Below are 13,524 nucleotides of genomic sequence, written 5' to 3'. Positions count from 1 at the left end.
ATAGAAGTACTCTGAGTGTGAAACACACGTCAGATACGGAAAGCGTGGGATGAAAACAAGAACGTAAACTATCTCACTTTTTTTATCCCATATTGAAGCTATTTTGAATATATTGGGTTAAAGAAAATATCAAAATTAATTTTGCCTGCTCCTTTTCAAATTTTTTTCAAAGATTTATTTATTTTAGAGAGAGTGTGCGTGCACACAAGTTGGGGGAGGGGCAGAGGGAGAGAGAGACTCAGACTCCTGGTGAGCACAGAGCCCCACGCAAGGCTCAATCTCACGATCCTGAGATCATGACCTAAGCCAAAATCAAGAGTCAGATGCTTAACTGACGGAGGCAGCCAGGCACCACCCCCTTTTTTTTGATTTAAGGAATGTGGCTACTAGAAAACTTTAAATGACCGCAGACCCCCAGGCTCACAGTCTCTTGCTTTTGGACAGCGCTACCTCCGATGACACCTTTGGGAAGCAGGTGGACCTCTAGATGAAGCCTCTTTCCCCATCCTTGCCCCTGACAGCCACCCCCTCCTTCACTTTCAGCTAATTTGGGAGCTTCTGCCAAGCTTGGGTCGACAGTGGGCGTGCTGCAGGAAAAGATCGGGAGCCTCCAGAGATCCAGGATGAAGGTGTGTGTGCCCCAGGCAGAAAGAGCTTCAGGCAGAAAGAGCTTCCGGGATGGGACGGCAGCTGGAGGCAGGCTGATGGCAGAGTCCCTGAGCCAGGACAGCGTTGGTCTGTCCTGTAGCTGAAAGGCACCCTGGGAGAGTAGGTGGGACCAAAGAGGGAGACCTGACGGGTGCAGAGGTCCCAGTGGGTTGTGCCTGGGTGGCTCCCCTGGCGGGGGTTTTAGGGTCCAAGAGACACACTGGTCTGGGACACTCTCGATGCCCCTCCCCAGCCATGGTGACCTTAGGGGCAGAGGCCCTTTGTGTCCATGTCTCCCCTCTTAGGAAGAGGAACTCGAGAGAGTTTGGGGCCACCAGATAGAGAAGATAAAACATCACCACATCGTGCTGGACAGGGCAGTGGAGAAACTGCAGATTCGCTTGGATGACTTAAAGGTCTGGGGGCTCGGGCGGGCAGCTGTGGGGGAGTCCTCCGAATGTTTGGACATTCGGACCCTCCCCGAAGGTTTCACCGACCCACTGAAGGTGGGGAAACCAGGGACTGGGCACTGGCATTTTACTCTGTGAGTTACACTTCCGCGGAAACAAACACATCCCACCACGCCCTCCTCCGCCTCCAAACGTATAAACCAGAGAGCCCAAGCAATGTCTGTGTTACAGACATTGTCACCCGCCCCCAGAAGGGTGCCCAGCATGGAACAAATGCTCAAAATGTGCTGAAAGAATCAGGGAATGAATAAGAGGATTTCTTGCATCAACTGTTAGGCTTGTAACGTTTCCCCTACCCCAGCTCCTTTGAGAATTATCAGCACAGGGACGAGGACTGGGGGAGGGACAGGGTATCTTTCCTGAATGGCAGATTTGCTGACACTACAATTTCGTGGACAGACATAGAGCGCCTTGCTGGGGCTCACCTGGCCCAACACCCCCTCCCTCGGGCCTGGAGGGTTTGACTCAGCTGGCCTGACGTCCCTGGCCCACTGGTCCCCAGGACCAATCCATTCTGAGCCCTGTCTCAGAGGTGTCCCCAACCTTTGAAGGAGGACTGAGTCATTCGCAGCAGGAGAAGATGACCTTCCCTCAGAGAGTAAGAGACGAAAGCCCACACAGAACCACGGGAGATGGTTTCATTAGGAGATGGGATGCATTAGGATGTAGGAGGCACAAGAGGAAGGCCTATCTCCCCCTCCTGAGATCATGACGCATAGGCATCAGGCTGGGACACACGCAGCGCGACTTGGAGCGGAAAGAACTCCTGAACGGGGAGCCCTTTCCTAGCCTGAGCAAGGGTGCCGGGTGTGGGCAGAGGAGCCGCAGGCTTGGTGGATGCAGAGACTGGGAACTCCCTGTCTCCCGCCAGCTCCAGGCCCTCACTGCCACCGCCCTGCAGAGAAGCTGGGCTGCTGTTCCCAGTGGCGGGCGTTCCGTTCGGGGGCCCTCCCAATGGAGACCAGAGCCAGTGCCTGGGGCACGTGTCGTGTGTGCCCAGCACTCTGTCCCCGTCCTATGCCACAGGAGGGACCAGCTCACCATCTGCCTCCGAGTAGCTGTCGCTCTGTGAGGGGAACTGCAGAGGACAAGCCCTGACCAAACAGTGCCAGACCGAACAAGTCAGCCTTTGTGCTTCCCGCCCCTGTGCCAACAGGGATGCGTCGCTTCTCAAACTTAACCCTGGAAGGACCTGGAGCAGGGTTCCGTGTACAGCACACACTTCATTAAATATTCCCTACATGAATACAGGCGATAAGCAATCAGCAGCCCTGGGGAGCCTGTCCTGGAGAAACAAGGGAGGCCAGAGAAATGCTGTGGTTCTCTTGCAACATCTGGAGCTGTGAAGAAACCTGGCAGCCGCTGCTTTCCCTGGATGCCCGCAAGAAACGTCGGGAACAGAGCAGGTGGCACGAGAAACCCTCTTATTCATTCACCGAGTCATTCAGCCTGTGCTACACGCCTCCACTTTGCACCAGGCACCGGCTGACGGCTGGCAGCAAGACAGTCACCATCCAGGCCCTTTGGGGCGGCGGGGGGTGGGGGCAGTGGTGTATTTGTTTACTTTTAACCAGAGTGTAATTTATACACCGTAAAATGCCCAGGTCGTAAGTCTAAGGGCTGAGTCCACACCTGCCTGTTTGTGTAGCCACGCCCTCACCATCCAGTCAAAATGGAAATGTTTCCGTCCTTGGCGTGCTTCTCTCAGAGAGTTTCCCATCGAGAGCCCAGCCAGAAAATCAATGGGGGCAGAACTCTTTCTTACGGACCTTATGGAAAACGTGATTTGCGTCTTGCACTGGGACAAGGGTCTTCCCCTAAGCCCGAGGCTGCTTCCCAAGACCCTTCCTGGAAGAAGCAGTGATCTTCGGAGTTTGGGCTTGGTGCGGGAAGGCGCAGGATAAGGCGACTGAGTGCTGACTCTGCCATAATTAGCCAGAAGATGCCACTTCTTGTCTCTCCAGGCTCTGGGAGAGGCGTGGGATTAGTGCCCCAGGAAAGAGCAGGAAACAGATCCAGGCACAGAAGGCAGCCAGGCTCACGTGGCGGGGAGGTGGCCTGCCGTTGGGGTTCAGGGCACTGGCTGTGGTTTAGATAGGCCTGGCTTAGCGCTGCCGCTGACTGGATTTGTTTGTTTCCTGTGGCTCCCATAAGAAATGATCATAAACTGCATTCCTTAAAACACGAGGGACCCGGTCCATCACAGTTCTAGAGGCTAAAAGCCCGAAATCAAAGTGTTGGCAGGGCCTTGTTTGACCGAAGGCTCCGGGGGAGGAGTCTTGTCTCTTCCAGTTTCTGGTGGCTCCAGGCATTCCCTGGCTTGTGGCCACCTCCCTCCAATCCCTGCTTCCCTCTTCCCTCTGTGTGTCTGTCTTCACATCGCCTCCTTTTAAGGACACCAGTCAATGGATTTAGGGCCTGCCCTGACCCAGTATCACCTCATCTTAACTAGTACATCTGCAAAGACCCTACTTCTGAATAAGGCTGCATTCACAGGTTTGGGCAGGTGTGAATTTTGGGGAAGACGTTAGTCAACCCAGTACACAGGTAACCCCAGCAGTAGAAGTTAGAAGATCCCAGCTAATCACTCCTCTTTATTACTAGGTGTTTTTTTTTTTTTATAAAGATTTTATTTATTTATTTGACAGAGATCACAAGTAGACAGAGAGGCAGGCAGAGAGAGAGAGAGGAGGAAGCAGGCTCCCCGCAGAGCAGAGAGCCCAATGCGGGGTGCCCACCCTACCTGCTAGCCACCTGGCCCCATTGTCCCTTCCTAGCATGTGGCAAGGGTGGACATGGGAGGAAGATGTTATCCAAAAGGCCTGCAGGGATGGCAAACATGCCCTTTGCTTCTGTTCTTAGATTGTCCATGCTCAAATTAAAAACCTCGAAATGCACAAGGTGGACAAAAGTGCAATGGAGCGGGAGTTGAAAGAGGTGAGTGGGGGCGCCTGGGTGCTTCAGTCAGTCAAATGTCTGCCTTCGGCTCCGGTTGTGATCCCAGGGTCCAGGATCGAGCCCCGCATCAGGCTCCCCACTCAGTGGGGAGTCTGCTTCTCCTTCTGCCCCTCACCCCATCATGCTTGAGTTCATGCTTGTGCTCATGCATGCTCTCTCTCTCTCTGAAATAAATGAAATATTTAAAAAGGAAGAAAGAGATGAGTGAGCAGAGTTTCCTCTCTCCTTCTGCCTGCCCATCCTGAGCCCAGCTCTCCCACCCAGGGGAATGGAGTCATGCAATCAAGACAAAACCTGGCAGAGAACCTCCCACAGTTCCCTTTCATCTTTCTCATTTAGAAGGGCTTGGGAAGCTTCTCCAAAGTTGTCCTATCAACTTCTATTTTCAGTGACTGAGGATTAATGACAGTTTATTATGTGAACTTAAAAATCATGCACCAGCATCTCCATACACAGGAAGACCTTGGCTTAGACCTGACAGTCACGTTTGAGCCAATTAGACCCCAAGGTTGAATTTAAACCAAGGCTGGGCATTCAGGGTTCTGGACTAAAAAACACAGACCAGAGCAGTCTGATTCCCCAGCAGCCCTGGCTCCCTGAGTCCCCTGTGTCTCTAGAAAGCCGACAGGAGCACCCTGGCAGGCAAGGCAAGCCGAGCCGACCTGGAGACGGTGGCGACAGAGCTGAATGAGATGATTCAAGGGATGCTCTTCAGGGTCGTGACCCACGAGGATGACTGGAAGAAAGATGTGGAGCAGCTGACCAAGGACCTGAGCACCAAGGTGAGCACCCTGTAGCAGCCATCGCCTGCTGCGTAACAAGTAACCCTGAAATGTGACACCTTGAAACAAGTCCTCAGAGTTGTTGAGGGTCAGGAATTGGGGAGCAGCTTAGCTGAGGGACTCAGATTTCCCATACGGCTGTGGTCAAGATGATATCTGGGACTTCAGTCCTCTGAAGAGCCATTTCCAAGATGGCACCCTCCTGTGGCCATCAGCAAGACGCCTCTCTCCCTTGCCACTCAAACTTCTCAAGTCTGCTTGAGCACCGTCACAACATGGCAGCCGACTTCCCCAGAGTGAGTGACCCAGGAGAGCCCAACAGAAGCTGCACTGTCTTCCATGACTTAGCCACACCGCATCATTTCCATAGCGTCCCATGGTTCCACAGGCCAGCCCTACTCCATGTGAGAGCGAGAGTTCCTGGCAGCATTACTCATAACAGCCCAAAAATGGAAGCAGTCCCAAAGTCCATCAACAGATCGATGGATAAGCAGATTGTGGTCTATCCATCCAATGGAATGTCATTCAGCCATAAGAAATGAAGCCCTGATTCATGCTGCCACTTGGGTATGACCCTTGCAGACATGCTGCTGAGTGACAGAAGCCAGACACTGAAGGCCATAGATGGTGTGATTCCATTTTTATGAAATGTCCGGAACAGGCAAATCCAAGACAAGAACTGGGTTAGTGGGTGCCTACCCTGGTGGTTTGGAGCTCACTTTGCATCTCTAACAGCATGCATTAGGTGGATGAACCTCGTCCTAAGCTTTGTCATTTTCCCTTTCGTTGACCCCTCACTGTTTCAGCTTAATGTCGTTACACGCTCTGTAACTTTGCTGCCCGTCATTTTCTGGAGTGAAGCGGGGTGTGAATTAGTTGACTAACCGCTCTTCTCTTCCCTTTGCAGCTGGTCCACAGTGATTTGAATGGTCTGAAGAAAGACATGGATGAGATCCGGAAAGTACTCAGGAAGCTCCTGATTGAAGGCCTCCGATTTGACCCTGATAGCGCTGCCGGCTTTAGGAAGTGAGGCCCTCCTGGGTAGGGGTGCACCTCCCAGGGGTGGAGGAGGCCCTCTCTCCAGAGAGGAAACCAGAGGGGCATCCCAGCAGATTCTGGGAGGGAGGATTCCAGACGTGTGCGGACCCAGGGAGAAGGGGTGGGACTTCCCAGCTTGGGGGAGGGGGCGAAGGTGGGATGGGGCTGAGGGTTCCCAGGGGCTCTGGCCTTGGCTGTCCAGCGGCTGCAAGGACACATCTGCTCCAAAGCCCTCTTGCTATGGATGAAACCAAGGCTCATGGAGGGTAGGGGCCATGGAAGGCCTCACAGGGAGCCTGGGGATCTGGGTCTAGAGCCCTGTTGCCCGGTCCCCCACCCCATCCAGATAAGAGTCCCAGGCAGAGGGGGACTCAGCGTTGAGGAGAGAAGGGTCTCTTGTCCTCAGATGACCCCTCATCTCTCCCAATATCCCTTGTGAAGGGTAGATTTCCAGAAGGCCCCTGGTTTTAAAGACCTCCATTGTGTTTGCAGCAGGAATCTAAACTACTCACCTTGTGCCCCCACCTGTGTCTGAGGCAGCCACAGGATAGCAGGGGGCAGCGGAGTGAGCTTGAGCTGAGCAGGGCCAGATCAGAGGGGGAGTAGGGTGTGGAGGGAAGTCCTGACCCTGAGGCACAGACAGACCTGCCCCCACCGTGTGGAAGCTGATGGCTGGCTGTCTTGCAGGAAACTGTTTGAGCGGGTGAAATGCATCTCCTGCGACCGGCCAGTGGAACTGATGACGGGCCCGTGAGTACCGCCACCAGGGGGCGCCCACGCTCACCTTCTCTGGGTTCCCCACCTACGCTCCAGCGGAGGTTCTAGGTCCGTCACTTACCTGTTCGTCTGCCGTATACATCATTCCGTACCCTTCATTTCATTTGCTCCCCGTCCCGGGCAGGGGCACCGGCATCCCCTCCTTCGCCAGCCCTGCCTGGCACCCTCTGTGTCCCAGGGTCAAGGTCGACTCCAAAAGCAAAAGGGTAGAAGGAAACCAGGGGAAAGATGAACTTTGTGGGACTTCCTTGCAGGGTGTATTTTGAGCTTAATACTTTTTATGTAGGTGAAATTCTGCGCACACACCATCTCAAAGGGAGCTGTTCAGTGTCGTTTGGTGCACATTCACGATGATCTGCAACAATCACTTCTAATTCCAAAGCATTTTCATCTCCCTGCAAGGAAACCCCAGACTCATTAGCAGCCCCCACGCCATTGCCTCCTCCCCTCGGCCCCTGACAACCACTGGCTTTCTGTTCCTGTGGATTTGCCTGTTCTGGACACTCCACACGAAATAAGTCCTCCCACCTATGAGCCGGCGCTGGCCTCTCCAAGCATCGTGTTCTCAAGTTTCATCCACACTGGGGCAGGTGTCAGGGCCTCACTCCATCTTTATGGCTGCATCATACCACGTTATGGGAGCCGCCCACATTTTCTTTACCTACTTACGCGCTGACGGACGTTTGGGTTGATTCCTCTTTTGGCTGTTGTGATCAGTGCGGCTGTGAACGCGCGTATAGGTAGAGTGGCTCGAACACCTGCTTCCAGGTATTTTGGGTGTAACCTGGAGGGGGTGGAAGAGCTGGGTCATGGGGTCCCGCAACGGTGAGCTCTTCGAAGAACCACCCAACAGCACTCCCACAGGGTTGTTGTGGTTCTTTTTTTTTTTAAGATTTTATTTATTTTTTGACAGAGAAATCACAAGTAGGCAGAGAGGCAGGCGGAGAGAGGGGGAAACAGGCTCCCTGCTGAGCAGGGAGCCCCATGCGGGGCTCCATCCCAGGACCTTGCAGGGCTCCACCCCAGGACCCTGGGATCATGACCTGAGCCGAAGGCAGACGCTTAACGACTGAGCCACCCAGGCGCCCCATTTATAATATTTTTAAAAGAAGAAAAGGAAACAATGTGAAGCGGTGAATGAGTTACGTACATTCACATCAGCCGATGTAAGTCATGTTGTAGAAGGAGGTATAATGGAACCTTCTGAGATCTGGAAATGGTTACAGCTATACCATCCAACGCAGCAGCCACTGGCCACACAGGGCTAATGTGGCTGAGAACGGAATTTTACTTTTTTTTTTCTTTTTAAAGATATTTTATGTATTTATTTGACACACAGAGAGAGAGATCACATGTAGGCAGAGAGGCAGGCACAGAGAGGGGGAAGCAGGCTCCCTGCTGAGCAGAGAGCCCGATGCAGGGCTTGATCCCAGAACCTGAGATCATGACCTGAGCCAAAGGCAAAGGCTTATCCCACTGAGCCACCCAGGTGACCCTGGAATTTTACATCTTATTTAAATTTATTTAAATCTAACCACAAATTTATTTAAATCTAACCATAATTTTAAATTTATTTGAATTTAGCCATAAATTTAAATAGTCGCCGGTGTCCAGTGGTTGTCATATTGGATGGCAGAGTTGTGGAAGAATTACTTAGTGGCCTCGAAGATTGTTCACAATAACTTAATGAGAAAATCAAGCAGTTTGTGTGTTATGATCCTATTTTTGTTTTGCTTTTTAGAAAGGTTTACTGAGCAGTAGCAAAGTGATAGCACAAAGCTCCCAAGTAGGGATGGGACCCGAAGGGGTTGCCCATGATCCTATTTTTGTTAAAAAAAAAAAAAAAATACAGGGGCGCCTAGGTGGCTCAGTGGGTTAAAGCCTCTGCCTTCAGCTCAGGTCATGATCCGAGGGTCCTGGGATCGAGCCCCACATTGGGTTCTCTGCTCACCGGGGAACCTGCTTCCCCCTCTCTCTGCCTGCCTCTTTGCCTACTTGTGATCTCTGTCTGTCAAATAAATAAAATCTTTTAAAAAAATACATAAACACAGAAAATTAGTGGAAGGACACATATAAAAATATTTGTCACATGGTTATAGAGCTTTTTGTGTTTGTGCTTCTCTGTCCTTTTTAAAATGCTGACAATATGTATTACTTTAACATTTCATTGTGGCTTAAATAATACAGTAAAGCATGTAAATATTTAGGGTGCAAACTGATGATTTCTACACGTGCACACACCTTTATAACCACCTCTCAGCTCAATGTGTACAGCAGTTCTCACTGCTCAGAGATGATATTTCCTTTCTCTTTCTTGTGGATGGGAAATACACAGAACACCATCGACCATTTTAAAGTGGGCAGGCCAGGGGCATTGACCATATTGTGCAACCCCACACACACACCCCACCCCACTTCTAGGGCCAGAGCATTTTCACCAGCTTTCCAGAAGTAAACCCCAGCCCCATCTGTGGCCACTCCCCAGCCCCTGGCAAAGTCAGGTCTGCGCACGTTCTGTTTTTAGGATTCGTCTGCTCTGGCTTTTAGTTTTATACTCAGAACGGGGTTGTTCTTTATGACGGTCGAAGATTACTGGGACTTTTCTGAGCCCTGAGCCCAGCGGGGACGTGGACATCTCCAGAGAGAAGGATGGGGTGAAGGGTGGTGGACTTCCTGGAGGAGGAGGACGCCTGGGGCTGTCTGCTGGCCGCTTGCACCTCCCACGGAACTCTTGTCCTCCTACAGGCAGCTCATCACCATCCGTAAAGCCCACCTGCTTTCACGGCTGCGGCCAGCCAGCGCCAATACCTATGAGTACCTGCAGCAGCAGCAGATGAGGTGAGTGCTCTGGGGGCCTGCCCCAGGGGCCCGCGGGAGCCCCAGCCCTGCAGAGAGGCCAGCTCTGGTCCCGGGACCGTTTGGGGAGGGCGCTGGGGCAGCAGGTGGCTGGGGAGAGGGAAGGGTTCTCATTTGAATCTCACCACTGCTGTGAGCTAGGCTGGATGTGCCCGCCTCCAGCAGGAGGAAGTAAGCAAGGGCCCCTGGCCTCACTGCGCTGAGCACTTCGCCCCAGCCGCCCTGGGTGAATCCTTCAGCCTTCCCTCTGAGGTGTATTCTGCCATGGCCAGGTTTTGTGGTTGAAGGACCTAAGTTTCCGAGACCTTCAGCCCCTGCCCAAGGTCACAAGCAGTAAGTGGCAGAGCTGGCTGCCCATACCTGCATTTTCCCAGAGCACCTGGCAGGCTCCCTGGTCCCGGTCCTTCCCTCCACCTCCTGACATCCCACCCTCTGTGGCTGCCTCGTGCACCCTGGCCTGAGGTCCTGCTTGCCCGGTGAGGGGATGACGGCTGAGCAGCAATCGCAGCCACAGAAAGGGGAGAGCCACGGGGGCCTGGGCCTGCACCCCCACCTTCCTATGCCTGGCTCCTCCTCGAGATCACAGGTTAAAAGCCTTCTGTTGGGACAGACCGGGGTCCCCAGGGCTGGCTGGATCTGGGGGAGCATCGGCCTTGGTTTTTCCCCCGTTGTCCCAACTACGCCTGTCCGTGTCCACCTGCCAGCCCAAAGTGCCCCCCACAAACTCAAGCTGGAAGAAATTCCAGTCTTACCTTGCCACTGGGTAGGCCCTTGGGTCCATCCTGCTGCTGCTGGGGCAGGGGGTTCTCCCAGCCGCTGCTGTCCTGTCTGCCTACCTCAGGGAACACTGGCGGCTACAGCAGCTCCAGGACCTTGGAGACCAGGACAGGAATCTGGATTCGCTGGGGTCCCCGAAGGACTGGGGAGATGGCCCTGGCAATGCCAGCCTCAAGTTCAACTCCTATGACTTGTCAACACTCTACCCCTACGGGGACCCCGAAGTGTTGGACTATGACACCGTGCGTATGGCAAACACCCTGGGCGTGGGCGAGCCATGGGGGCGCCGTGCTCTGCCTGCTGAGCCCCTCTATGTACTAGAGAAGCAGGGGAGAACACTCCCTGACTTGGGGTCTGGGCCATCTAACAGGCCGAGGTGGACATTCTGGGAGTGGACGGCATCCTCTACAAGGGCCGAATGACCACCCAGGATGGGGCACGACCTTTGACCAGCGTTGAGAAGGAGCTGGCAGGTGAGAGGAGTCAGGACTTCCTAGGAGCCCCTGTCCTAGATGTCCTGGCTTTGCTGGGGAGCCTGAGGGGGTGCAGGCAGGGCTCAGAGCTGCCCCCATCCCAGACTGGGACATCCTTACACAGCCACTTGCAGAAATGGGGTTCTGCTGTGTGCCAGGCACTGTACCAGTCAGGGGGCCAAGGGGGAGCGAAGAAAGATGGGCTGTCACCCCAGGGTTTCCACACGAGTGGGAGAAGCAGACTGTTAGCAAATAACCCGAAGGTGGGGACCTATTGTTCGGAACACCAGTGAATAGCTGACCTGAGGGGAGGACCCTGGAGACAAAGGATGCTGGCCCAGGCAGGGGTGCCAGATGGCCTCACGAAGGAGGGATGCTGGGCTGGGGATGGGAGAGTTGTGAGAGGAACATCAGTCCGAGGAGAGGCCTCTGATGATGGAATAGGGGACAGTTGGATCAAGGGGACAGTTGGAAAGAGAGCAGTCCAGGTGGAGGGCATAGCAGGTGCAAAGATCCTGTGGTGGCTGGAAGCCAGGCACAGCTGGGACTCAGGAAGGTGAGTCTGTCTGTGGTGAAGCTTGGGAAGGGGTTGGGAATGATGAAGAGATGTGGACAGACCCTGGAGGCCTTACTTACTGTCCCAGGTAGGTGATGGTTGGGTTAGTGGGGGACATATGGAATCAGTCATTCTGCTTGCTGCAGCATCAAGACCCCCATTCCAGCTGGTTCCTATGGGAAACCCCAATCCTTGGCTCCAGCAGTGGGCTGGCTCTAGGGGAGACTCTGTTTCCTCCCCATTTCCACCTGCCAGGAGCTTCCTGCGTTCTTTGCCTCTTCCTCCAGCTCAAGATGCCTCGCTCCGACCTTGCTTCTGTCCTTACCTCCCCTTCTCTGACTCTGACTCTCCGGCCTCCCTCTTCAGAGCCTTGCGATTACACTGGGCCATCTGGATGATTCAGGATCCTAGGTTCTAAGGGTTAGGAGTGGGACATCTCAGGGGCATTGTGCTCCGGGTCCAGGCTCCTTGGCCAATCTGGTGTGTGTGTGTGTGTGTGGCAGGCGCGAGGGACGGGGGATGACTTGTCCCCTGTCTGCCCCTGTCCCCAGCCTCTCAGAACTGTTTGCCGTCTGTCAGTGAGCCCGGCTGTCTTCCACCCCTGGGGCTCTCTCCGTGCTTTGTGCCTGCCTCGAAGCCCTGGGGGAACCGTTCTCTTCTGCCAGAGCTTAGAGTCCCCTTCCTTTGAGAGGCTCCCAGATCCTTGGCTTCTGGCTTCTGCACAGGTGGGGAAGCTGCAGAGGAGGGCTTGGGAGGAGCAGGTGTCAAGGTCAGGTGGCGAGTTTGGGTTCTGACCTTTAGAGTCCAAGGCATCAGTGGGACCTCAGGGAGAGCGTTGGGTCAGAGCTAGGCTTCCAAAGCTCACTGGGTCTCGATTTTGACCCTTTGCCCTGGGCCCACATCCCTCCCCGGGCAGGGAAGCGGTGAGACACTCTCAGACCTGTGGAGGGAACCAAGGGCCACCTGGTGATCAGAGCGGGGGCCTCGGCGTACCCCTCCACTGGGCATTTGGTCTTACCCAGAACCCATAAAATACACTGGAATTAGATCTTCGTTCAGGCTCAAGAAACCGGTGATGGAGACCTTGAGACCGAGTTAGGAATGCAAGAGGTTTGGGCTGGCGGCTGGGCGGGGGTAACAGAGCAGGGAGGGACTGGAGGGAGCCAGGAGAGACCCTCAGATAGTAAGCAGACCTGGTACGGTCCAGGCCAGCCTGGCGGGGGGCTTCTGAGCCAACACTCCCCAGCCCTGGCCGGGCCGTGAGCAGCCAACAGCCCTGAGGCGCCAGCACGCGGAGGCTACTGGCTGATGGTGAGCTCTTCCTTAGAAGGGAGACTCCACATTGCTGGCCCCGCTGCCTCAGGGCCCTGGTCTGTGGGCCGGTCACTCCCTTACACCCCTTACTGGTGCTGTGTGTCCTGTAGATAGCACTGGGGACACCCGACGGGGACAAAATAAAGTTGCTGCCTCCTTAGGGTTTTTTCTCCACGAGGAACCATGATCTATAAATAAATAAATATTTATTTAAGAAAGGACATTCAAAGCGGGAATTGTCAGGACACCCAGGGAAGGACACGGTCTTCGGGCAGAAGGAACCATCCTGTGTCCTTTACTGGAAAGAGCTTGGTGCCCCCGTAACTCGTCCTGGGGGCCAGGTCTGGGCCCTCCCTGCGTCTTCACTCTTACAGCCTCCCCCCACCCCCGTGGACTCCCCTCTTCTTGTGCACACATTGGTCTGGGGGACCAGTTGTGGATTCTTGGCTGGACACGGAGAAAGGCGATGCCTTGGGTTCAAGCATGAAGTTCGGAGCCAGACCCAAGAGGCCAGATGTTGCACGGCCCCGGGTCTGTGAGGGGTCCGGAACAGGCCTGGTTTGTGGAGACAAAGAGCACGTTCCTCACCACTGGGGTTAGGGGCAGGGGGGGACAGGGAAGCAGTGCTTCGTGGGCACAGGGTTTTTCTTGGGGGGCATGAGATGTTCTGGAATTAGGTAGAGGTGGTGTGTGGCCACCACTGTGAATGAACTTAATGTCACTGAATTGTTTGCTTTAAATGGTGAATTTTGTGGGGTGCCTGGCTGGTTCAGTTGGTGGAACATGTAGTTCTTGATCTTAGGGTTGTGAGTTTGAACTCCATGTCGGGCATAGAGATTACTCAAAAAAATTTTTTTAAATAGATGGTGGGGCGC

At 54.1% G+C, this 13,524-nt stretch overlaps 1 protein-coding gene across 1 annotated transcript in view; it reads left to right on the top strand.

Annotated features, from left to right (window-relative positions):
* C21H16orf96 (chromosome 21 C16orf96 homolog) overlaps positions 1-13,524 on the top strand; it is a 44,904-nt gene that overhangs the window by 28,058 nt on the left and 3,322 nt on the right. Inside the window, exons 7-15 of the mRNA XM_045994287.1 lie at positions 544-629; positions 954-1,064; positions 3,981-4,055; positions 4,694-4,858; positions 5,766-5,884; positions 6,584-6,646; positions 9,419-9,511; positions 10,371-10,548; positions 10,677-10,779. Coding sequence (XP_045850243.1) covers positions 544-629; positions 954-1,064; positions 3,981-4,055; positions 4,694-4,858; positions 5,766-5,884; positions 6,584-6,646; positions 9,419-9,511; positions 10,371-10,548; positions 10,677-10,779 — 993 coding nt within the window. The remainder of the gene's footprint in view (positions 1-543; positions 630-953; positions 1,065-3,980; positions 4,056-4,693; positions 4,859-5,765; positions 5,885-6,583; positions 6,647-9,418; positions 9,512-10,370; positions 10,549-10,676; positions 10,780-13,524) is intronic.

Source organism: Meles meles, chromosome 21 (assembly GCF_922984935.1).
Source record: "Meles meles chromosome 21, mMelMel3.1 paternal haplotype, whole genome shotgun sequence".
Lineage (NCBI taxonomy): Eukaryota > Metazoa > Chordata > Mammalia > Carnivora > Mustelidae > Meles > Meles meles.
The sequence above is the reverse complement of the archived record's forward strand: the minus strand, read 5'-3'. Positions and strand labels throughout refer to the sequence as shown.